At 41.0% G+C, this 27,802-nt stretch overlaps 1 protein-coding gene across 1 annotated transcript in view; it reads left to right on the forward strand.

Moving 5' to 3' along the window:
* XPO1 (exportin 1) overlaps window positions 1-17,187 on the forward strand; it is a 108,904-nt gene extending 91,717 nt beyond the window's left edge. The window contains exons 20-25 of the mRNA XM_068128363.2: window positions 581-775; window positions 2,326-2,494; window positions 2,752-2,886; window positions 13,451-13,613; window positions 13,899-13,995; window positions 15,726-17,187. Of these exons, the coding sequence (XP_067984464.1) occupies window positions 581-775; window positions 2,326-2,494; window positions 2,752-2,886; window positions 13,451-13,613; window positions 13,899-13,995; window positions 15,726-15,872 (906 nt within the window). The 3' untranslated portion in view covers window positions 15,873-17,187. The remainder of the gene's footprint in view (window positions 1-580; window positions 776-2,325; window positions 2,495-2,751; window positions 2,887-13,450; window positions 13,614-13,898; window positions 13,996-15,725) is intronic.
* Window positions 17,188-27,802: the final 10,615 nt, after the last annotated feature.

Consider the following 27,802-nt stretch of genomic DNA (forward strand, 5'->3'; position numbering starts at 1 on the left):
GCAACTGCATACACCAGAGTACAGCTGTACTGTATTCAATTAACTTAAAAACAATTTTAAAATGTGCAGTACATAGCAAGGTCAACTGTAATGGTCAAAATCATAAGTATAGCAGTGGAGAATAAATAATCAACTCCAAACATTTATGTGAGCCAAATATGTGAAATTACAAACTCCGTGTGCAACCCCTAAATTTAGTCCAAATGGCTTAAAATTTCACTATAAGGGTTTATTTTTATTATTTTGTATTTTTTATTATTCTATTATTTTATTTTTATTTTTTTCATACATACAAAAAAATTTATGTGCTAGAAGCATGACTTTTCTAACTTTCTTTTTTAAGAACCACCCTCCTGAGTAAGGTATGGGTGGGCAGAAATAAACAAGAGAGGGAAACTGGAGCCTTGTCACAACAGGGAATTTCATTCTGCGAAACCATTCACATCTTTTCCATATTTCCACAACCACTTGTACATATGACAGTCAAGGAAATCCAGCACATACGGACAACTGGTTCTATCACCCCCTTTGCATGTCAGATCGTTTGTTTAGTCGAGCTGTACTTTGTATTGCTTTTCAGGTCTCCGAAAACTTTGTGCCTCCTCTCCTGGACGCCGTTCTTATCGACTACCAGCGCAATGTGGCAGGAGCGCGGGAGCCTGAAGTATTGAGCACCATGGCAACAATAGTCAACAAGCTAGGCAGCCATATAACCATGAGCATTCCACAGATATTTGATGCTGTGTTTGAATGCACCTTGGAGATGATCAACAAGGTGCGTTTGAATTTCCATTGTGGAAGTTTTGCACGTGGTTTGTCTCAGCACACCTGCTCAACACGATAAGCCGATAATTGAGTTTGATAATTGAGCATGTTGTGCGAAGCGTGTCTCTTCCGGCTCTTTACAGCTCTTCACTCTGAACGCTCATGCAGCTGAGCCTCACCCTCTGTACCAGGGCTCAAAATGGTATTTTTTTCCTGAGGGGTACTTTTTGATTTAGGGGTGGGGGTGGGCTCCTTTTCATATTCACTAGCTCTTTGTTAGGTGATGCAGTCATTTTTTAACTTTACCTTCTGTATGTGTTAAATTATTTTTTAGGGGTTTCTTCTTTTTCTTGACTTTTTTTGCAGTTTCACAAATGGATAGCAATGACATTCAATGGCTTTTATGGCAGTGTATTTATCGTGCTTTCATTGGAAACGGACTTCTTCTTCTTCTTTGTAGACATTGTAGATGTACGTCTCCTTGTTTCAGAAGATGTGCTGGAAGGTGTTTGTGAAGTTTCTGTAGTGCTGCTGGGTTGCGGAAGTTTCAGTCGAATCAGAAAGTTCGGTGTATACGAACCAAGTTCCATCCTGATACCAATTCCAGCCTGTTCCATGCTGCAATCTAATATGTGAGACACCATATAGTAACCCACGACCAGCCTGCTGTGCTCCAGGGCCACGCAGCGAGAGACCGTAGCAAGATGGCCTTTTTCACCGGCAAAGCTGCAAAGTGCTCGTGCGCGACTATTTATTGTTTATGCCCAGTGTGATAAATAATCAACGTGGCGGCGTCCGTCGACAGATCGCTAGCAGTAGTTTGTGGAGTAGTGTACGGAAAATAACTCGGAGATGTAGTAAACTTGTTTGGATGATTTTCAACTTGCCATGATGCATGCTGGTATTTACGGGAGCAACTTTTCTCTCTATTTCAAATTTTTTGGGCACGTCCGATTTATTTATTTATTTATTTTGGGTTTTTTTGAGGGCTTTAAGCTTTTTTTTAGGCTTTTTTTGGAGCTTCCTAGGGCAAATTTTCCTGCCGTCTCCATACATTTGGAGCCCTGCTCTGTACCATTACCCTTTGACCATTGTGGTCGAAGTCATTTACCATTTTCCCAAAGGTTCAAACGAGTCGCGATGGAATAGAACGCATCGGATTTTTTATGACGCCAAATGTATGGTACATGATGTGTTATGAGATCGTATACACCGGTCAACTTTACCAACTGCAAAATAAAACTTGTTTCGTACAACAAATTTTGCAAAAGTTCAGACAGCATGTTCCCAACTTCATAGCGATAACAAGCAAGTGACTTGCCAAATAGTTTCATAGTGCGTTGTGTGAAGGTTTTGGTGTTCTCCTTCAGGCTGATAACTCTCGCCATCTTGAATACCAAAAGGCTCATCGGATGTCTTTTGTTTCGCAACTTTGACCAACATGGGTTCCCTCATTCAGGGCAGTACAGTTACGCTGTCCTGGAGTCGATGATTATGGTGATGTGTTGCTGTTTGGCGGAAGGATATATTTTGACCCACATGCACTTGCTTTTCCTTCAGGACTTTGAAGAATTTCCTGAACACCGGACAAACTTCTTCCTTCTCCTGCAAGCTGTGAATTCCAACTGCTTCCCAGCCTTCCTCAACATTCCTCCGGCTCAGTTCAAGCTTGTTCTGGACTCGATTATTTGGGCTTTCAAACACACCATGCGCAACGTGGCCGACACTGGTAAGTGCTGCACACAGGTGTTGGTCGATACCTTGTCTTTGCTTGATATAAGCAAAGATAGAAAATGCATTTTGGGAGAGTTTGGTATTTCCAGTTGATAACTCCACGCATGTTGCTGTGATCGCACGTTCAACTTGTCCCTCGGTCCTTTGTGTTCATATCCAAGGGCGCTGATGTCTCCTATTATTGTTGTCCTGCATTTGATTAGTGTATCAGATCCTCCATGAGACGTGGTAATATCTTTTCTTTGTCTCCAGGTTTGTCCATCTTGTATGCACTGCTGCAGAACGTGGCCCAAGAAACGGCGGCTGCGCAAAGCTTTTACCAGACGTACTTTTGTGAGATTCTTCAACACATATTCTCTGTGGTTACAGACACTTCTCACACCGCAGGTGAAATTCAACGTCAGACACTTCTTGCTTCTAATCATCCATTTGTGTGTACATCCCCAGTATACGAAACATTAACCTGGATTTCCAACCTCTCCGACCTTGTCCTATCAACAGCCTGCATTTCACACATCACCCACTTCCTCAAAGCACCATGTGGCACGTGCTGATAAAGATGCCAAATTTATTAGTCTTGCCCTGAAGGGGATGCAAGACTATTTCAAAGCCCCCATCTGTGTTTGCTTGCATCCATATATTTTCACTTTAAAAATGTTTTTCTCTGCAACTGCTTAGCCAATCAATGTGAAACTTTAAACATAGGAGGGACTCCCACAACAACAAACAACATGCATTTTAAGGCCATTTTCCCTGCTAGAGCAGGGGTTAGCCTTGGGGTCCCCATGACAATCTTCTCCATTTTGCCCTATTTTCTGCATCTCTCCTTGTTAACCCCCTTGCCCGCATTTCTTCTTCCACCATCTTTAGCCAAGTCTTTCCATGACAATCTTCCCCGTCCTCTACTTCCTTTTACATTCATTTCCATCACTCTTCTCAACCAGACACTTTCATCCTTCCTCAACACATGACCAACCCATCCAAACCTGTTCCTCTTCACAGCATCAATCACAGGCTCTATTCCCATCATCTTTCGCAATTCATCATTTGTCTTCCTCTCTCTCAACGATACTCCGCACATCCACCGAACCATTCGCATTTCCACCCTTTCCAGCCTTCGTTGCTGCTCTACCTTCATGACCCATGTCTCGCTCCCATAAATCATAACACTTCTCACACATGCAGCATACACCTTTCCCTTCAGCTTCAACGACACTCCCCTCCTCATCAGCACGCCACTCAGTTCCCGAAACTTCTTCCATGCACATCTCACTCTAGCATCCGTTGCCGAGTCTGATCCACCTTCTCCATTCAGCATGTCTCCGAGGTAGCAAAATGTTTTCACACCTTCCAGCTTCACGCCGTCTCCAAGATCCAACTCAACATTTCCTCCATCTGCAGCTCCCTCTGTGCACACCTTCCATTTGAATGTAGCTGCCACACTGGTTAATGACCCTCTCAGACCACTACATTTTTGATGAACCCACTCAGCGCACATTGTACATTGAATGGAGTTCACTCCGACACCATTCCTGCACACAGCACATGGCCACTTCCCAGTTCTTTCCACCTCACCACATGCTTTACCACTTGCCATCACCTTCGTCTTTCCTATATTCACCTTCAGACCTTTTGTCTCCATACATTCTTTCCATGTGTTCATATTTTCCTTCAGTCCATCCATACTTTCCGCAATCAACACCAGATCATCTGCATACAACAACTCCCATGGTAAGCCCTCCTTTACGTTCTGAGCCAGCACCTCCATCACAGCTACAAATAGTAGTGGACTTAGTACCGACCCCTGATGCACTCCCACCTTCACCTCAAACTCACCACTGTTCCCGTCCTTTGTCCTTACAGCTGTGCGCGCTCTTTTGTACATTGCCATCACTACTCTGATCAACCATTCCTCCACTTCTAACTTCCTCAATGCCCATGTCAATACTTCGCGTGGAACCCTATCGAATGCTTTCTCCAGATCAACAAACCCAAGAAACAACTTCTTCCTCTTCTCCATGGACTTCTCCTGCAACTGCCTCACAATAAAGAGCGTGTCTGTCATTCCTCTTCCTGGCATAAATCCAGACTGCATTTCATCGATCTTCACCTTCTTCCTTATCCTCCTCTCCAACACCCTTTCCAATACCTTAATTCCATGCTCCAATAACTTTATCGCTCGGTACGAGCCACACTCCAGAGGGTCACCTTTCCCCTTGTATAGAGTGACGAGGGTACTCAGTTCCCAATGCACTGGAATGCGGCCTTCTTTCACCACCAGATTACAGATCTCTGTCATTCTCTTCACACCCCAACTTCCTGCTCCTTCAACATATCTCCCACAACTCCCGTCGGCCCTCCCGCTTTTCTACTCTTCATTGCTTTTATCACTTCCTCAACTTCCTTCTCAGTTGTCTTCTCTGCCGGTCCTAAAACTGGGTTACTCTCTATGTTGCCATCCCATTCATGTATTCTCTGTATTCAACTGTATTCAACAGCATTTCCATATATCTTTTCCATCTTCCTTTAATTCCATCTGGGTCCACAACGATTTGTCCCACTTCATCCTTCAAGCAACTCACCCCCATCACATCACACCTCTCTTTCGCTATCTGCTTTGCAATCCTGAATACCGCTCTCTGACCCTCTTCCGAAACCAAGCGTTCTCTGAACATTTTCCTACATTTTCCTACATTCTCTGAACATTTTCCTTTGCTACCTCTTTCTTTGCAGCCTTATTGGCTGCCTTATAACTTTCATGCTCTGCTTTTTCTGCTCCCGTACCCTTCGCCTTCTGCCACTCCTTGAACTTCTTCCTCTTCTCGTCAATCCTCTTTCCAACTTCATCATCCTACCACCATGTTTACGAGTGCCTCGGTGGTCCTTTTGTCCATCCACATACCTCACCAACAGCTCCCAACAGACTATCTTTCATTGACATCCAACCACGTTCAAGCTCAACCACATCATCCTCTGCCCTACTCAGCCTCTCTTTTAATGCCTCCCTTACTGTCACCTCTTTCAACCTCCACACCTTCATTCTCGGTTGGTACTTCACCCGCCGAGCTCTCCTCGCACCTTTCACCCTTATGTCGCAGACAACCAAGTGGTGCTGTGAAACAGCCTCCTCCCCCGGGATCACCTTTGTGTCCTGGAGGTACCCCCTATCTCGCCTACGCACCATCAGGTAGTCAACGGTTGTCGTCGACCCACCTGACGTGTATGTAACAAGCTTATTATCCCCTTTCTGGAACTGAGTATTACAAATCAACAAATCAGCTCCATCAGCAAACTCCAAAATCCTTTCACCTTCTCCATTTCTCACACCATATCCGTAACCCCCATGAACTCCCTCAAAACCGTCCATACTCCTTCCCACATGTCCATTTAGGTCTCCTCCTACCACAACAACTTCCTCATCTTTCACGTTTTCCATCAGCTTCTCTATCGCACACCAGAACTTGTCCTTCTCTTCATCGCTCCGACCAATCTGCGGAGCATATCCCGAGATGACGTTCACCAAGAACTTTCCAATCATTTTCACCATCATCAACCTATCACTCACTCTTGTCACACTCACCACACTGTCTACAAACTCCTCAGAAAACAGGACACCAACACCATTCACGCCCTCCGGGCACCCTTGCCACACAAACTTGTATTTCTGTCCCTGCCTACCCTTCACCATTCTCACACCACTTCCCTTCCATCTCGTCTCTTGCACACAACATATGTCCACTCTTCTTCTGATCAATACTTCCACCACTTCTCCTGATCTCCCTGTTATTGTCCCTACATTCCATGTCCCAAACCTCAGAAACCGATCTCCACTTCGGGCTGTACCCTGCCCATATGTAGTTGTAATTGTCATGGTTCTCTTTTTGAGGCAATGTTTTTATGGCCGGATGCCCTTCCTGACGCCAACCCTCTTTGTCACCTCTTACGACACGCAGGGATACGGTGTACCTATTCTAACCAGGGTACACACCGGGAGAACATAGGAGGGACTCCCCATGGAGAATATTTTATTGCCAACTCTGACGTCATAGATCACAGGATATTGTAGCCAATTTTATTGTAGCCATAAAATTAAAGGGAAGAAATTGACATCATTTTCTCCACAACCGCTCAATGAAAAAAAATTAAAATTGGCATGTCATCAACTTCCCATGGGGTTATTCGGGTGATAATGATGGCGTCATCGGTAAAGTGGTATTCCAGCTATAATTGGTTGAATTGAAATCCATCATACTAAAATACGCAATTTGGCATCTCTGTCTGATGAATTTTTGACCGCGATACAATCCGTCGTTACTTATCCAATCTCAACCAAGCTTGACAGAATGACTTAGGGTTACATAATGAGGGTTGCAGCGCATTCATTTGCCCCCCTCCCCAAGGGGGTTTTCTCCCCCATTGCCGTCAATGGGGTTGCGTGTTGAGGTGTTTATCGATGTTAAGTTAGCTTTATCGTGGCGTTTTTCCAAGGCCGCTTCTAATAGCAAAATTAACGATAATAGCATAATATTAATTTTTATTACAAAACATAATTAATACCAATAATATCCCACCTCCCCAAGGGATTTTTGCTCCTTGAACAAACGTCGAGTCAACGTTTATAAATAGCTTATCATGGTGTTTTTGTGGGAGCAACGGCCCAACGGCCTCTACCCGAGGTAAAAATATTATAAACCACAAACACGTATGATTAGCTTTTTAAACAGTCGCTAATGCTGTTTATAACACGAAATAAAGAAATTCGGAGGAATCCCGACATCCATGAGGTAGTAAGTCTTTCCCTCGTGGTCCCCCTGTGCTGCCTTTGTCTTTCCCTCGTGGTCCCCCTCTGCTGTCTTTGTCTTTCCCTCGTGGTCCCCATGTGCTGTCTTTGTCTTTCCCTCGTGGTCCCCCTGTGCTGTCTTTCCCTCGCGGTTGTCAGCTCTTTCACGAGCCTCGATTCAGTATAGAAAAAAAAAAAAAAAAAAAATTTTTTACTTACAGAACTGAGTGAAGATCTACTGTACTCTATATACCCCACAAGTGTGGGGTTAATAACAAGACACTTACTGCCGATACTGTGGCGTTTTTAGTAGCAAACTTTTGAAACTCTCCTGTTTAACACGAAATTGAAAGGGAGGAAGCCTGTGATGTGCAACATTTACCAAGCAGCTAGCTAGCATTTGCCAAGCCAGCCATTCCTTAACGGTTTTGAATGGAGTGCTTGCTCGAATGCTTAAACCACTTGGGGATCTCTCCACAAGAAACTTGGTAAATGAACACACCCAATGTTCTTGAGACCAGACCATAGATCGACTGTAATCTATTTACCCCAAAGAGGAATGACCCTTCCTGCTGCTCCCTTAGTGAGCTGGTGTACGAGTATGTGAAAAATCTGAAACTTCATGTTTCTTATCTGTGACCCGGTGTGAGTGAAGAATTAAGTTTACATGTCACATGGTATGGCAGCCATATTAAATGAAAGGAATAAAATTGGACATAATTTTCTGTGAACCACACAGTGAAAAAAATTGAAACTTGGCATATGTCATCAGCTCCCCATGTGGTTATTAGGGTGATAACGATGACGTCATCGGTGAAGTGGTATTCCAGCTATAATTGATTGAATTGAAATCACAAAAAAGTGGGGATGAGCAATGGTTCACTTTACCTGTCTGTCTGTGTGTCTACAAACGTCAATTTATGATCGAGGATCTGCTTTATTATTTCAATTGAATGTTATACTTTCAACATGAATCTGAAAGCGAACTTGTAGTTTCACAGTACGTTGGTTTGAATTTGTTTCGATCGCACATACACAGAGATGAGTAGCCTGGTGTTGGCTTAGTGGTTAGGGTGTCGGCTTGGGATCTTAGGATCCTGGGTTTGAATTCCGGTCAATTGCTGAATTAATGCCAGGGGGGTTGACTCAGCCTGTCATTCTTCCGAGGTCAGCAAATTGAGTACCAGTTCACTGGTAATTCCCTGTGTGTCGCAAGAGGTGACCAACAGGGTTGGCAGCAGGAAGGGCATCCGGCCATAAAACATTGCTTCAAAAAAGGGGACGAATGTGCCTGAAAAAGGCCAACCCCTGCTCTGCGGGGAAAAATGGCTTCCAAAGGTGGTTCTTCTATACATAGAGATGAGTGAGAGTGAGTTTTTTTTACTCTGCCTGTCTCATATATATATATATATATATATATATATATATATATATATATATATATATATATATATATATATATATATATATATATATATATATATATATATTGAAACCTTAACTTACGAGTTTAATTCGTTCTGTGACCGAGCTCGTAACTCAATTTGCTTGTTTCTCAAATTAAATTTCCCCATTAAAATGCATTGAAATGCTATTAATCCGTTCCAGCCCCCAAAAAACCACACCAATTTTTTTTGTTACGTGTTTTTAAATAAGAAAAATGTACTTTATAAATAACAAATAATGTATAAACAAGCACGACCTCATATATACTGTACATAATAAGCGGCGTTACGCGCGCTGCTTGTAAACAAGGAGGAAGCGGACAACGCGGTAATTTGTAAGAGTCTTTATTCAAGAGCTCACTGTAACACTGGCGCGCTCCGGGCTGCGCGCCCGGTGTATATCCTGAGGCCACGCCTACCCCTCGGCGTGGCCGCCGCCCACTTGGTGCGCGGAATGATGTCACCACGCCAGTGAGCTTCCGTGTCCGCCACAATGTAAAGAAATAAACTGGTTTTATTAAGTGTATTTACCTTGAAGATCAGACGAAGATGCTGGCGGAGGTGGAGGAGATGACTTTTGCCTTTTTTGCCACACTTTCCTCGCTTTCACTTGCAGGGCGTTTCAATAAAAACCTGTCCAACGAGGTTTGTTTCTTCCTCCCTTTCAAAATGTTTCGATCGTACTGCTACGATCGTACTGCCTCGCCAAGTCGACAACACGCACACCTCGCTCATGTTTTTCGACGATTGCGTGTTTTATATCCAAGCACATCATCCTCTTCTTCTTCTTCTCAGTACTGCCCTTGGCACTCAATTTCTTAGGACCCATGGTTAAAACTAAGAAATTTTCCAAAATAACCAACATGCGAAAACAAAGCAGCAATACGGCAGAGATGCTTGCACGGCAAGATAACCACGTGACCGGAACACTCGTTGGGCCACCTAGTGGCGGGTGGGTAAGCTCGCAACTCAGATCTCGGCTCGCATCTCAAAGCAAAAAACCGCCCGAGCGACGGCTCGTATCTCGGAAAACTCGTAAGTTGGTGCACTCGTAAGTCAAGGTTTCACTGTATATATATACACATACATACATATACATATACAGTAATACCCCGGCCTACGTCATTAATTGGTTCCATAAGCCGTGACGTAACTCGGTTTTTGACATAAACCGGGCGTAATGCCTTAAAAATGCCTTAAAATGAAGACAAACACCGTAAAACTAGAGTAAAGAACTCGCGAAAGTATATAACTATCGCTAAACCTTAAAGAACACTAAAAACACATTTTGGTCATATTTTTTAATGAGTAATGAACACAATTAATAAATGAATTTGTAAAGAATAATAAATAAAATTAATAAGATTATGTTATTCACCTTAAACATGGCGTCTCTTCTGAACACAAACACACATTTTAGCAGTCTTAGCTGGCGGCGCTTTTTCAGTGACGTATGCGAGAATACGTTCCCTGTCATGAATGATGGTCGATACCGTCGACCGTGGCAGTCCTAAGGCATAGACCTTATTGCGAATCGGTAAATATCAACAGAGGGCGCTCCATCGCAAAGCATGATGGGATCGAAAAGGGGGCAAACGTAAACACGAACCCAGAAGAGGAAGCGTCTGTCTACAATCGACGCTGTGTTTACGGAAAGGAAGATGGCTAATGTGAAAGAAATTCAGCGTTTTTTGGCATTAAAATCCAGCGATTTAAAGAAATATTTGAGGGAAAGGGGGGTTCCCATTGGAGAAGAGAAACAACCTGCTTATGCAAGAACAGTTCCTGAATGTTGAAACCTCGATCGGCCATACAAATATCGCCGGGCTGGAACTTGTCTGCAACGTTCGTCATCTTTACAATTTTTTTTGTCCGACGTGTTTCCTCCTGTAGGTTTGGAAATGTATGAAATTGTTCCGCTAGGTGTAATACCAACAAGGCACTTGAGAGTAGGTCTTGACTTATATTGGCTGTACACTTGCGAACAAAACTTGGGAGATGGTGCTTTGTCCTAATCCAAAGCGAAATGCGAGGTCCTAGTCAGGTTCACTGTTTTTTCGTTCAAAATCATGGTAGATTAGCAAACCTATACATTTTTGGAAACGTTATTACATGGAAAATCTGAAAATCAATGTTTACATTTGCCAATTCCGACCAATTCGATTCGACCAATTCGACCAATCGACCAATTCCATTCGACCAATTCGACCAATCGCTTCGATCGACCATTCGACCAATTCGATCGATTCGATTCGATTCATCGAATTCGATTCGATCGACCATTCGACCAATTCGATTTGCCAATCAATTTGACCGACCTTTGCTTGTGTGGAACGGACTGTGAAAACGATGCGGACTATATTGTCGGATACGACACACAGGACAGTGATGACGAACTCTAAATGGCATATTCTGTAATCGTGTATGTTTGATGCCATTGACTGCCTGTGTATATTTTGTCATTTACTGCCTGTGTAGATGTGAAGTTATACTGACTGCATGTGTATATATGATTTTGCTGACTGTGTATGTTTGGTGATATGAATTATTGTGACACATTTTGATGTTATTAACTGCCTGTACAAAATGATAACATGTATTTGATTATGCAACTTATTGTGAATATAAAGACAGTATTTTGCAATTCAAAACCTTTTATTCGTGTCTTACCATTCCCCATAGCACTAATTTGATACTTTCATTGGATTCCTTGTCCCTGAAAATATAGGTTTAGTATATTTTAAAAAGTTTTTAGGGTAATTAGAGGCAGAAATAGAACAAATATGTATTTTACAGTGGCCATTTTGAAAATCCTAAATGGCCGCCATACAGGTATCTCTCCAAATGTAAACATTGATTTTTAGTTTCCTTATGCTATAACCTTTCCAAAAATGTATAGGTTTGCTAATCTACCATGATTTTGAACGAAATATAATTTATTGACATAGTGAACCTGACTATCCTCCTCGCGAAGATTAAGCCGAAGCTTCATGAGTGTCATGAGTAGTTGATCCTCTAAAGATTGAGATCGCTTAACTCCGAGTTTTGTAGTATTGTTTATTTGCCAGGTCTTGTCTTGCATTGATAATTTCCCCTTATAATAATGAAGGTTCTGTGCATGAGGGGATACTTCTGCTAATAACCACTTAAACAGGTCATAACTAGGTAAACCTGTATAAAGTTTCACAAGTTCATCACAGTTTGCTATGTCCGAAACAGTAAGCTTCTTGTTACATACTGCAATGGAGGCTTTCAGTTTTGCGACGGTGTCCTTGGCTTGCAAATACTGGCTCATGAGCTGATCACAGTTAATTTGTTAATTTGTCACAGTAAAAATGTCCTAAAAGTAGTTTAAAGTGGTAAGGATCACGTAGTGTGTCAATGTAAACAAGCAGTCTGTCAAAGTGACAGTGACTGCCGGCGGCGCTATTGCCCCTTTCAGATCCCATGACGCATTGCGGTTCCGATTCGCGATAAGGTCTATGCGCTATCACCGACACTTTTTCACCTTTTTCATACCTTTTAATCAGATTTAACTTATCTTCCATCGTAACCACATTACGCTTGGAAACACTAGCACTATCCTTCTTAGGACCCATGGCTAACACAGACACAGTAAAGGAATACTGTACGTCGCCTCTGTTTTGAATGAGAACCAGCAGCTGCATGTACGTACAGTATACTGTATATACTTTTTTTTTTTATGTGCTTTTTATTGTATTTTAAATTGTTTTTTTAGCTTCTTTTATTGTTAATTTATGTACTATTTTATTTATTTTAAATATATTTTTAAGGAAAAATTAATTTTTTTCACGTCCGTAGGAGTGACGTAAAGTCGCACATAATGACGTTCGCTGAACTGAAATTTACTCTAGAAGAGTGGCGTAAAGTCGGATTTGACGTAGGTCGAAATGGCGTAAAACGGGGTATGACTATATATGACTATATATTATATATATATATATATATATATATATATATATATATATATATATATATATATATATATATATATATATATATATATATATATATATATATATATATATATAAGGTGTTTTATGAACTCTCTTGTTGCTGCTGTGGTTGTTTTATGGTCTTTCCATGCACTGCACTGTTATGTACTTTTTGTTAGTTTTGAGAAGTATTACTACACATATATCGTTTTGTGTGCTCGTCAAATATATTATTATTATATTATATTATAATATATTATATTATAATATATTACTATTACTACACATATGGCCGTCACGCTTTATTCTGAAGGGTTCCTGCTGTTCTGCCTTTGGAACCGCTCCATTAAAGTTTCTCCAAGTCCTGCTTCTTTCTCTTTCCACCCGGAAAGGAGAGCTTTTGTTATGATTAATTGGACACTAATTTTTGTTCCAAGCAAATCGATTATTAGCTTTCCAATGGTACTAGTTTTATGATTGTACGACAGGAGAGGCCCTTTGGAATAAAGCGTGACGGACACAGGAATGGATGCTTCTCTTTTTTTGGTAATTAAATACCCTATTCTTGTATATTCAGATTTATTGGTGACCTGTTTGCCCAGCTTTGTGGGCCTTTCCCTTCTCAGACCCATAAAAATGGTTCTGGCCTCATGGATCTTTTTCTTTGGTGGAGAGAGGGGAAGAGGAAGTTTGTCGTTGCTCAAATGTTGATTGTTCATTCGTTGTTCCTGATTGCTATGTGGTGATGTTACATGTGTTGTTTCACATAGGTCTTTCAATGCACGCCACCATTCTGGCATACATGTTCAGCCTGGTAGAGGAGAACCGCGTGACTTCTCCACTTAACCCGACCAACCCCACCATCAACAACCAAGCGTTCGTGCAAGAGTATATTGCAAACCTTCTGAAATCTGCATTCCCGCACTTGCAGGAGTAAGGCCCGAGTCATAATGTTTTTTTTGTTAGTAATGGCATCCATATTATCTTGAGAATGGAAACGGTAGTTGGGGGGGGGGGGGGGTGGGTGAGGGGATGGGTTGGTGTTGTTCATCGTAATGACAAATTTTTGTTTTTAGTAAATACACAATAACAGGGTCTTCGTTCTGAAGTGAAAGCAATTCTAGTTTGGCCTGCAATCTCGCCCTCCAAGTTTACCTTCGAGCTATTTCGGTCAATGCACAGAATTAGCTTCACCGTGATTTGCTTTTATCTTTGCAGTGCCCAAGTGAAGGTGTTTGTGACTGGCTTGTTCAGCTTAAACCAGGACATTCCTGCCTTCAAGGAACATTTGAGGGACTTCCTGGTACAGATCAAAGTAAGTGCACAGAGCTTCGTGTGTGATCTCACGCCTTGTTTGCATAAAACGAAATCAAAGAAACAACAATGTTGTCTTATTCTTCTTAAGTGCTGAAGCTTAAGAATGTTAAAGCAAGCCCAGCGTGCCGAAGCGGTTGCCGGGACACCACACCGCCGTCCTTTCTGCTCTTCTAGTGAGAATCATCATTCGTGTCCAATTGATATGGCTCCACCAATTGATATGAATCCTCTTCCATATCCATTTATCCAAATTATTTACTGTACTCGAAGCATGACGGCCCATAATACTCTCGATTTACCAAACCGTTTTTCGTTGTGCGTACGAAATCGCGAATTGCCGATGCGGAATTTTTAACATAGTATATAACAAGATCTACCTCCGATGACGTCATCGTTATGGGCAGGGAATCTTTCCACGGTGTTTTGAAGCGATACAGTTTTATTTCATTTTTTAAATTTATTTATTGTTTCTTCGTCTGCGACAGTCAAGATGAGCTGGTAGAGCCAGGACGATATCCTTCAGTCCGTCCTTGATTCCATCAGGCAGTCAGTGGCTCAATTAACATTTGTTTTTCGTACTCCTCCGAGGCAGCTCAACGAATCATTTTGAAACTCGGCATGATGATTCTTGATGTCGATGCACAAAAAGTAATGGAGAATGTTTTTGTTTTAAATTTCCATCCAGGTGATGAGATAATGAGCTAATTAACTCATAATGTAATCAATATTTGTATGTCCATCACATATTGTGTGATTCCATCATCGATGTTTCCTCATTATTTAATTTGACCTCTTCAATTAATATGATCTTTATCATTATTTAATTAAATATTGACATTAAATTTTAACCCTGTGATGTCATTACTGCCGTCGTGCTTTGAAGAAGGGGAGGAGGGGAGGACAGAGTTGTGGGGGGAGGAAGGGGGGAGCATAGAGGAGACGGTGCTTTTTATAATCGTTTTGTCTTTTTAAGACCCTTTTGACACTTTGGACCGCTTAACAACCCCCAGGAACACTACAACCCCCTAGAATCCTAAGAACTACTTTATCACCGAATGCAGCCCGACTGCGACCGCCCTCTATAGGGAGATGAGCGTCTGCCCCACTTGGGACAAAGTTCCAGAAGTGCTATTCATTATTAATTATCTCCACCACCAAAGGTGGACGGAGATTGTTTTCGCCCCTGTCTGTCTGCTTGTCTATTTGTCTGTGAGCAGAATACAGTATCTGAAAAGGTTATGGACGGATTCGGACAAAATTTGGTGGACAGGTTGGGTGTTTGACAAGGAAGAATCGATTTCATTTCGGGGAAGATCCGGATCCAGATACGAGAATTTAAGTGATTCTTCACCATTGAGAGATAGGGCCAAAAACTATATATAATACGATATCTCAAAAAGTTATGGACGGGTTATGACAAAACTTGGGGGACGTGTTGGTTAGGTGACAAGGACAAGCCGATTAGATTTTGGTTCAGGTCCGAATCCAGATCCGGCCTATCAGTGGGATACAAAACAAACAGTTCAGCCTGGTTGAGGTATGCTCTCGGTCGAGTGCTGTTCTAGTTTATTTACTTATTTTGCACCAAATGAATAAATAATTCATTCGTTCACCAAAGAAGAAAAAGAGGGTTTAAACGTTGTGGTAAGAGACTTGAAAGTGATATTTGACAAAACAGCATTCTGTAGGGGGACACAATGTATTCCTGTTTCTCAATCTTTGTTACAGGAATTTGCAGGTGAGGACACGACTGACTTGTACCTGGAAGAGCGAGAGTTATCACTGCGACAGGCACATGATGAGAAACGCAAGATTCAGCTGTCTGTTCCTGGTATCCTGAACCCTCACGAAATGCCGGAGGAGATGTGTGACTAAGCCTAGCATCTCTCGGAATTCTATGGTTCTTGGAGGTGAGACCCACAAGGTCCATGTCTGCGTCTGAGGTGAAGATCAATGGCTGCTCGATGGTTGCTAACAAGTTAGGTTTTTCCGTGATGGACTGCCTGTGTGATTGAAGTGCCTGAGTTTTTAAATGAACACTTATATCCTCAAACCCCATCCCCCCAGGCAGCAAAATTCATTTTCATGTTTTCTTTTCCCCTTCCTCGTCGCTTACTCAACTTCGCCGATACCGCATTTACTGTAACAGCACCGATTTGTTTATTTTGGTGGAACGTCACGTGACCCACACCATGAGCCGCGTATCGTCGTCGTCGTCGATGCTCGCGTGTGGGCAACGGGAGTTGTAAAGCAAGAAAGGTTACAGATGGATGGATATCCATTCTGAATTGCAAATCTGATTTTCTAACAAAGTAGAATACAAGCAACTCTAGCCCAGGTGCATTGAGACTTGCTCTCTCCAGGTGTTGTTGTTATTTGCAGGCTCTTCATCCACATTGATTCCACCTTCCTGTGTATTCAGAATGATGTAAATGTTGTGCAGGAAAGGAGGTAGTCGTTTGTTTGAATTGCATACTGGCCATATTGTTGTCGTTCATATTGATGGTATAGACGATATGGCTGAGTGCGGTTTGTTTCCTCCTCTTCTTCCTTTGATCTTGCATCCAAAGATGTAATCGGTTTGTGCTTTGATTGACTGCCCTTTTTCAACGGTCACTTCGACCGCAATGATCGCCAGTCGCTAAAAACGTCATTGCAAAGTTCCAGAAAAAGTTTTAATTCTCCGGCGGCTCGTTATCATTTTGTACAAGACGACGCATTTCCCATGCACGTTACTCGTCCTCCATACGTTCGGTTTTCCACATGCTGGCGTGGCGTGTCGACTGCGGGGTCGCACTCGATGCGCCGCTCAAACGGGCTAGCTTTTACATCGCTGTGGTACTCTATAATATATGCTTTACCCTCAGATGTATTTATTTTGCCCATTTCTTTTTCTTTCTTTTTTACACATGATTTTGACGTGATCCTGGAATGTTTTGAATGTACGCTCGTGACCTCCAGTGTTGAAGCTGGTACAGCATTTCAGTATTTGCAGCATATACAAATGTGGAAATGTTCTTTTGTGATTGGGTTTCTGCTTGGAATGGAGTTGTGGCCTGGTTTCTTGCTGGGGCTGTAGATACGAGGTCACCGTGCTGGGAGAGGGATGGGTAGCATTGAAGTAGTGCTAAGTTTGTAAACTTCAGTACATATCCCGTTTGAGGGATCTCAATAAAAACTGTAAAACTTTTGTTTTGATTCGGTGCAAACATAAACGATTTTGTAAACATGATGCATTGTTTAAAGCTTTAAAAATAGTTCCTACCCTTTTTTTACACTGCTGTGAGCTGCAGGCTTGAATTGTGAATTACACCTTTTCCACTGTCTGAAGGGCTATTCTCCTACACATGTACAAGCTCCTTTGCAAGGCTTGACAGGAGCGGGGGATGGAGGAAAGGGTTTCGTGTATTATCTAAAGTAAAGATGGTTTGCTTTGTATTGAGAGATTTCGGTTATGAGATTTGTTTACTGGAACTTGGAGAGTGTGTTTGTCGAGGCGCCACCCCTCAACAGGAATGACCACCTGACGAACTCTGACAATCACAGGAAAGCTTATTGAAGATTTACATGTACATGGGAGAAGTGGTGAATAATCGAGTTGCACTCAGTTATCCAACAAAGCTTCTTCTCAGCTTACACACAGCCAGCTGGAGTTTATATAGCAACATCAAAGCATGTGAAAGGGAGAGATAAGAATGGTGGCTGCTTCGTAAGGAGAAAGCTATTTCCCCACCCATGCAATTTTGCCCAAGGTTGCTTGAAACCTCAATGATAGGATATGTTTATGAGGTCAGTTAAAGGAAAATCATCCCTGCTGCCCTGTTTTCCCATTCTTCCCAGAATGCACAGCAGTTGCTTAGCAATGGACCCAAATGTATGAAATCCTCGACAACTCCACCATTTTGTTAATAAAACACCCAAATCAAGAGTTTCATTACCAATTTGTAAAACTCGGGATTGCATAAATGTACTTGCTCATTATCTTCAATCCATATTATACTCCATAGGTTGAGTGAAGTTTCCTTGCTGAAGGGAAATCAATCTTGCTCTGTTTGGGGTGAAGTAAGTCCCGTCCTATGGAGTGGGGGCACTGAATCGTAGACGATAAGCAAGTACCTCTATGCACCCTGTCCCATCATTATTTTAAGGTTTTAAACCGCAGCAGAAAGAAAGAAAAAGAAAAATTTAAGAACGTTTCTCCCTTACAGAACAACATTAAACGCTCAACTTTGTTATACCAAGCATACTTGTCAGCCTCCATAGTTTACAGTGCATTCAGAAAGTATTCAGACCCCTTCACTTTTTTCACATTTTGATATATTGCAGCCTTATGCTGAAATCGTTTAAATTCATTTTTCCCCTCATCAATCTACACTCAATACCCCATAATGACAGAGAAAACAGGATTTTGGAAAGTTTTGCAAATTTATTAAAAAGAAAAAACTGAAATATCACATTGACATAAGTATTCAGACCCTTTGCTATGACACTTGAAATTTAGCTCAGGTGCCTCCCATTTCTCTTGATCATCTTTGAGATGTTTTGACACCTTGATTGGAGTCCACCTGTGCTAAATTCAATTGATTGGACATGATTTGGAAAGGCACACACCTGTCTATATAAGGTCTCACAGCTGACTGCATATCTGAGAAAAAACCAAGCCATGAGGTCGAAGGAACTGCCTGCAGAGCTCAGAGACAGGATCGTGTCGAGGCACAGATCTGGGGAACCCGACAAAAAAAATTCTGCTGCATTGAAGGTTCCCAAGAGCACAGTGGCCTCCATAATTCTTAAATGGAAGAAGTTTGGAACAACCAGGACTCTTCCTCGAGCTGGCCGCCCAGCCAAACTGAGCAATTGGGGGAGAAGGGCCTTGGTAAGAGAGGTGACCAAAGTAGATGTATACGGTAGGTTCCAGACCAGGCCAGACCCAAACCACATTCCCCACATCCTCCTTGCCCCAAACCGAAACTGACAACTCAAAAACAGGAAGTGACACCACAAACCGGAAGTGACCAATTAATTATTTATTTTTCAGATTTTCTCGATTTCCCAAATTTTAAGATTTCACGATTTTCAAAAAATAATAAACTTGATTTTCAAAATTTCTGATTTGTCAGATTTCACGATTTTCTCGAATTTCCCAAAATTTCCAAAATTTCGCTAAAATAATCATGAAACTAAAAAATTGATTTTTAGTTTAACAGGATGAGAATTATAATACAAATGAATAACTTAAATGAAAAAAATAGATATTATTAACATTGATAATGAAATAATTTATAAATTTAACATGGAATTTGATGTACTTCATGGAAAATTAAATAGGATAAAACATTAAATTGTAACTTATAATGAAACGTCAGTTGATATTAAAACAAATATTGCAAATATTGAACAAACATTACAGAATATGAATCAGGATAAAATGTTCTACATTGTGAGGACAGGATTATTGATACATGAATATAAATCAATTTTATCTAAACCATTATCACCGATGAATACACATAATCCAATCTTTAAAAAGAAAAGAAAAATGAAAATTTTAAAAGAAGAAATTGGATGATATTTCTCATTTAGAACAAGCGCTAATTTCTGATTTTAAAACTATACTATGAAAAACATGATAAAGCTAAGGCTGAAGCACTAGATAGAAAAAAAATTCAGAATATGCAATATTTATTATTTCAGTTATTGCATAAACATAATCATATATGTAATCTTGAAGATTTTACTGGTTTAAAAACAATTGAGCATAAACAATTTCATGATAAGATTTGTCATAACTTATTTAACACATTGGGGTGGACATTTACACCAACATTTTAATTTTATTCATTTTATGTTGTGGGAAAAAATTGATTTTTAGTTTAAAGAACTTTCTCTTCTATAAAATGAACAATATGAGGACATATAAAAAGCAGGTCACAACATATTGTAATGTTTGTGATCGCGATTATAAAAACAATTATAAACAACACCTTCAATCCAACAAAGCCAAACTTTCATAGATGATGGCTCCACTTGAACAAGAAAAACGAAAAACATGGTATTGTGATGTTTGTAAACGTGATTATACAAGTGAACGTAAAAGACATCTTAAATCCCAAAAACATACACTCAAACTTTTACATATGGTAGCTCCACCTGAAAGAGAAACAAAATATTGTCACGTTTGTGATAAGACGGTCTTGAAGAGGAGCTTTCCGACTCATCTTAAATCACAAAAACACATAAAGTTGTTGGGGTACACGATTAAGGACTGTGACGGGGCATTTATTGGACATATTAAAATAAGGATTTTTAATTTACCACCCCCAGAACCAAAATCAATAGCTGAGGTGGTTGAAACAGTCAAACCTGCCGTTGAAAACTATGTGAAGAATGTTTTGGATGAGATTAAACCTCTTAAATTTTATATGGGAGTAAAAATGGAATTGAAAAAACCAAATACTGAAATAGGGGATCTTATTATAAAACGTTATATGAGAAAGGGGAAAGGTGACCCTCTGGAGTGTGGCTCGTACCGAGCGATAAAGTTATTGGAGCATGGAATGAAGGTATTGGAAAGGGTGTTGGAGAGGAGGATAAGGAAGAAGGTGAAGATCAACGAAATGCAGTTTGGATTTATGCCAGGAAGAGGAACGACAGACGTGCTCTTTATTGTGAGGCAGTTGCAGGAGAAGTACATGGAGAAGAGGAAGAAGTTGTTTCTTGGGTTTGTTGATCTGGAGAAAGCATTCAATAGGGTTCCACGCGAAGTATTGACATGGGCATTGAGGAAGTTAGGAGTGGAGGAATCGTTGATCAGAGTAGTGATGGCAATGTACAAAAGAGCGCGCGCAGCTGTAAGGACGAAGGATGGGAACGTTGGTGAGTTTGAGGTGAGGGTGGGAGTGCATCAGGGGTCGGTACTAAGTCCACTACTATTTGTAGCTGTGATGCAGGTGCTGGCTCAGAACGTAAAGGAGGGTTTACCATGGGAGTTGTATGCAGATGATCTGGTTTTGATTGCGGAAAGTATGGATGGACTGAAGGAAAAGATGAACAAGTGGAAGGAATGTATGGAGACAAAAGGTCTTAAGGTGAATATCGGAAAGACGAAGGTGATGGCAAGTGGTAAAGCATGTGGTGAGGTGGAAAGAACTGGGAAGTGGCCATGTGCTGTGTGCAGGAAGGGTGTCGGAGTGAACTCCATTCAATGTACAATGTGCGCTGAGTGGGTTCATTTAAAATGTTGTGGTCTGAGAGGGTCATTAACCAGTGTGGCAGCTACATTCAAATGTAAGGTGTGCACAGAGGGAGCTGCAGATGGAGGAAATGTTGAGTTGGATCTTGGAGACGGCGTGAAGCTGGAAGGTGTGAAAACATTTTGCTACCTCGGAGATATGCTGAATGGAGAAGGTGGATCAGACTCGGCAACGGTTGCTCGAGTGAGATGTGCATGGAAGAAGTTTCGGGAACTGAGTGGTGTGCTGATGATGAGGGAAGTGTCGTTGAAGCTGAAGGGAAAGGTGTATGCTGCATGTGTGAGAAGTGTTATGATTTATGGGAGCGAGACATGGGTAATGAACGTAGAGCAGCAACGAAGGCTGGAAAGGGTGGAAATGCGAATGGTTCGGTGGATGTGCGGAGTATCGTTGAGAGAGAGGAAGACAAATGATGAATTGCGAAAGATGATGGGAATAGAGCCTGTGATTGATGCTGTGAAGAGGAACAGGTTGAGATGGTTTGGTCATGTGTTGAGGAAGGATGAAAGTGACTGGTTGAGAAGAGTGATGGAAATGAATGTAGAAGGAAGTAGAGGACGGGGAAGACCAAGAAAGATTTGGCTAAAGATGGTGGAAGAAGAAATGCGGGCAAGGGGGTTAACAAGGAGAGATGCAGAAAATAGGGCAAAAAGGAGAAGATTGTCAAGGGGACCGCAAGGCTAACCCCTGCTCTCGCAGGGAGAATGGCCTTAAAATGCATGTTGTTGTTGTTGTATATGAGAACAAAACCTTACTTTATCGCATCACTCCAGGGATTCTTATTAACGGGCGTTTATGATAAACTTATAGAACAAGAAGAACAGGTGGATCATTCGCTTGTGGGTAGTGGATTTACCATTACTAGAATACTTTTCATCGATATACATGTTCTAAAATCAAACCCCCTAAAAGATTCTTCTTGTATTGAATTGCCGACGGTTATAAAAAATAAAACGGTGATTATTAATATTCAAAACAAAGATCATAAATGTTTTCTATGGTCTGTTATTGCACGCTTACATCCTGCTGAACATCATGTTCAAAGGGTATCACATTATGAGAAATATGAAAATGAGTTAAATGTTACTGGTTTACTATTTCCCATGTCCATGAAAGATATTCCTAAATTTGAGAAAATGAATAATCTATCTATTAATGTTTATGGTCTAACGGATAAAAACAAAGTTCAGGTTTTACAAACTTCTGATGACTATAAAAATGATGAAATTCATATTGACCTTCTATATTATAATTTGGAAGAAAATTCACATTATGCTTACATCAAAAATTTGTCAAGATTAGTTTCTTCACAAATAAACAAACACGAGGCTAAAAAATACATCTGGAAGCGATGTCTCAACTTCTGTAATAGTCAAGAAAGATTAGACAAACACATAATACTGTGTCATACATAAAGCCACCATAATTAATATGCCAGCAGAAGGTTCAAACATATCATTCAAAGATTTCGATAAAACTATAAAACACCCCTTTGTGATATATGCTGACTTTGAATGTATTCTTGAAAAGATAAACGACACTTCTTCAAAACCAAACGAAACATCCTCGAATAAATATCAAAAACATACTCCTTGTGGGTTTTGTTATTATATTAAATCATCCGTTGGCGACAAATACAACAAACAAGAACTTTATAGAGGAGAAGATGTGTCTTCTGAGTTTATAAAACGATTAGAAGAGGACTGTATGCTTACGAAAGATAATGAGATTAACCAATAAACCGGTGAACCCCCTAACAAAAGCAGAAGAAACAGAATTTAAGCAGCTAAATAACATCTGTCATATCTGTCGGAAGAAAATTGATGGGAAGGAAAATACTGGGGGACCAACGGTTAGAGACCATTGTCATCTCACTGGGCAATATAGAGGTCCGGCCAATAATGAATGTGATCTGAATTATAAAACCCCAAATTTCATTCCGGTCTTTCTTCACAACAACGCCCATTATGATACACATCTATTTATTAAGCAGCTTTCAAAAACATATGAAAACATTTCAGCAATTCCTACCACAGATCAGGATTACATTTCATTCTTAAAAACAATACGTACAAAAATAGGATTTAACAAAGAAAAAGGTAAAGATATATATGATATGACCCACATCAGGTTTTTTGACTCATTTAAATTTATGGCAAGTCCATTATCTACCCTGGCATCAAATATTAAAAACTTTCCATGTCTTTCAGAGTATATATCAGATAAAAAAGAAATTGAACTCTTATCACACAAGGGAATATGCCCGTATGATTACATGGATTCATTTGGGAGATTTAAAGAAACACAACTTCCCCCTCAAGAATGTTTCTATAAAAAGGTAAATAAATGTCATATAACCGATAAAGAATGTACTCAAGCACAAAATATTTGGAAAACGTTTAACATAAAGAACCTTGGAGAGTATCATGATTTGTATTTTAAAACCGACGTCTTACTACTAGCCGACGTCTTTGAAACCTTTAGAACAGTTTGTCATAATAAACAATCATATTAGGCTATGAGCCGAGGGGTCGACCATGCTCAATCAGAGGGAGGATGGCTAACAGTTATTTTTGGCAAGGCCAAGGTCCCTAGTGCTGAAAAAAATGTGATAGCAGTGTGAAACTCTTAGCCGTATCTGTGTTATCATCACATTTGTCAGATCACCCATTTATCGCTTTTCGGGTCATTATTCCCGCTTAAGATTTAGGGGGTGGGGTTAGTTTTTTGGCTCTCAAATAATATCACGTGTATATATCAGCTAGTGTGGTATATCAGGTAAAAGGTTATTGAATTACCTTTCAAATGATGTATAGAAAGTGCCTGTGTGATCTATAGTAACCTCTTTATAATGATTATTAAAACATAATTATTTCCACCAACTCTCAAAACTTCATCACAAAATCCCCAATTTTAGGAACAAAAATAGGCAAAAATCAAAAGGTATGTAAAAGGTATGTTTCGATTTGAGACACACATACAGTATAATTCGAGTCAATATCCTCACACATATGATCATGATGTGCTATGAAATTCAATGCAATATGTGTAGACATGCTAATACGAATGTTGTCATCAATGTCAATATTTTCATTATATTTTAGGTGATTTGCAACCATGACAGCGGTGCACGACATCTAATGTATTTCTCTTTGTAGATTTGTTGGTGCAGAATACATTTTTAAGCAACTATAGCAACTGATGCTAATTTGTAGTAGTGGTGGTGGTGGTGGTCTCATTCGATATTATGTGTCTTTCCAGGTGAGACGGTGGTGGTGATATTGGTGGTGGTGAAACAGAGTGTACCGCAGATAGACAATTGAACAAATACTTGCAATGGAGATTGCGATCACTCAGAAAGTTCCCAAGGACGTTTGTATCATTCATAAGCTATCGTTAGATGTCAAACCAGAAGATCCGCTCATAAGCCCTCAAACATTCGATTCGTGGACTACATTGCTGGATGCGGCCAAAATACGGAACCATGCACCCATTCTCGACCTTGCTCAGTCGCTGCCAGAGAAGGAGATTCCCCGAGTATTCTACCACAGGCAGTGCAGGAGCGTGTTCACCATGAAGCGAGATTTGGAAGCACTGAAACGAAAAGCTGAATCCAATTTAACCGACGATGCTGCTGCAACATGTTCAGCGAGCAAGAGACAAGCCAGAAGGGCATCTTCGGAATCACGCATCTATGAACCGGACAAACTTCAAGATTGAGCGACTTGAGAGCAACCCACCAATCAAGAAATTCCACGACCCTTTGCAACTGAACAAGCTGAAGACTTTCAGCAACCTCACTAAGAAGAAGGAATGCAGAAGCAATGGCAGGGCAGTAATTCTTCAAGCAGACAGAGCTCTATTTGGTAGAATTATCGTGATGGCACAGGGCCAAGATCTTCACATGGCAGAGGTGCTATCTCATCCTCTAGGTCCCTTGCCATGGGCCCTGGCGACACCCGAAGGCCTTCTACGGAAAACCAACAAAGCTGCCCTAGCCACGGCCTTGCAAAGGACTGTGACCCCGGCTGAAAGGATACCCGACAATTCGGCAACAATTATTGACGGGATGCTCCTTATACAGAAGGTGGCAGGTGATCAAACTACATTTGCCGAAGTGGCCATGATTGTCCTATCCATGGCCCTGAAGGATGGATGCAGTAGCCAGAGGATCGATGTCGTCTTTGACACCTACAAGGAGACTTCCATCAAAAACAGCGAACGGTTAACCAGGGGGGAAGAACTTGGACTTGAGCTGAAAAACATCACGGCATCTCAAATTGTAAGGCAATGGCGCAAGTTTCTCAGCTATGTTGGGAACAAGTCAAGTCTTATCATGTTCCTGGTCGAAGAGTGGAAGAAACCAGAGTACATCAGACGCCTACAGGGAAAGGTTCTCTTTGTAACATGCGATGACAAGTGTTATCAGATCACATCTGATGCTAGCCAAGAAGTAGTGGCCCTGGAAAGCACACACGAGGAAGCAGATGGTCGTCTGTTCTTGCATGCTGCCCATGCTGCCGCACATGGATACCAGTCTGTGCTTATTAGCTCAGATGACACCGACGTACTTGTCATTGGCTTGGCATTTCATACCAAGATTCATGCCAAGTTGTTTCAGAAATGTGGCACCAAAGCAAGGGCTAAAATCCTAGACATAGGGAAAATAGGAAAGTCAGTCGGCACAAATGTATGTCAGGCCCTAATTGGAATGCATGCCTATACCGGATGCGACACAGTCAGCACGTTCGCTGGACGAGGAAAACTGACTGCACTAAAACTCATCAGAACCAACAAAGATGTGCAGGATGCATGTACACAGCTGGGAGAGGACTGGGACGTCAGTGAGGAACTGATGGATAAATTGGAGAACTTCACTTGTCTCATGTACGCACCGAAGTCGGGGACAGTGAAGGTGAATGACTTGAGATATCACCTGTTCTGTGCCAAGAGGGGAGAGATCGACAGTCACCAGCTACCTCCGTGCAAAGACTGCTTAACCAAACATGCACAGCGAGCCAACTATCAAGCCGCTATTTGGAAGAGGAGTCTCAAGATGGATCCAGCAGTACCGAGTCCAATCGGGAAAGGATGGCACTGGGATACCCAGGATGGTCGCGTGAAGCTGGCAGTCGACTGGATGCAAGGACAGCCCGCACCACAGGCGGTTCTGGATTTACTGGCATGCACCTGTTCGAAAAGATGCACACTACCCATGTGTGTCTGCATGGCCAGTGGTTTGAAGTGCACAGACATGTGCAAACTCACCACATGTGACAACCAGAGAGTGTATGGTGAGAGTGATGACAGTTCGGCAGAAGACGATGAAGAAGACGACGACGATGACGAGGATAACTTCTGAATTGTAGAACTATATGGAGAAAGATCATGTACATACGTATGTGTAACAAATATGGTGTACGCTGAATTGGTAACTCGTGTACTTTATGGTATGATGTCTATAAATATATGTTGCTTAAATAGAAAGTACATTGTTTTCCTTTGGTTTACTTTATGTATAGCTGGTAATATAAGAGAACCATACAACACTACAAGACTAAAAACGTTTGCATGAATATGATGTAAATTATCTCGCCAAGTTAGGGTACATCAGGATACATACATATACATGGAGTAGGTTAATCATCACATGCATCATACGTCTGTGGTATATTCAAGAACACCACATACAGTTTGGTCATAATGCCTTCATATTTTTAGAATTAGACATTTCTGACACCAATTTCAGTACTTTTTGGCCTATATATGGCTGACATCCCAATATTATATATACTATTTTTAGACCAATAATGGTATACAAACTATATACATGCTGTCGGTCAAAAATCGTAAAATGTAAATCAATATATCATAAGAGCGGAAAGATATACATTTATGGATTTTAGGTCATGGTTACAGCAACTACTGTATATTGGATTTTCTCATCTTTATCAAGGTGTATGAGATTTAAGGCCCAAATTTGACTTTAATCATACTGTGTGTTTCTCAAATTCAAAAATTCATTTAATATCCGCCAAACTGAATTTTTGCCTAATTTTGTTTTCATTGGGGATTTTGTGATACATTTTTGAGGGTTGGCGGAAATAATTATGTTTTAATGATCATAAAGAGGTTACTATATATCACACAGGCACTTTCTATACATCATGTGAAAGATAATTCAATTACCTTTCACCTGGTATACAACACTAACTCATACATATAGGAGATATTATTTGAAAGCCCCAAAACGAACCCTACCCCCTAAATCTTAGGCGGAAAAATTACCGAAAGCGTTATTGGGGTGGTCTGACAAATGTGATGATAACACAGATACGGCTAAGAGTTTCACACTGCTATCACATTTTTTTCAGCACTAGGGTCCCTGGCCTTGCCAAAAATAACTGTTAGCCATCCTCCCTCTGATTGGGCATAATGTCGAAAATTTGAGGGTCTGGCTCATAGCCTATATGGGTTAGATCCCGTCCACTACTACACAGCCCCCGGATTAGCTCGGAGTGCCATGCTAAAAATGACGAAACAGAAGCTGGA

Source organism: Myxine glutinosa, chromosome 9, assembly GCF_964187855.1.
Source record: "Myxine glutinosa chromosome 9, kmMyxGlut1.1, whole genome shotgun sequence".
In the NCBI taxonomy this organism is placed as follows: domain Eukaryota; kingdom Metazoa; phylum Chordata; class Myxini; order Myxiniformes; family Myxinidae; genus Myxine; species Myxine glutinosa.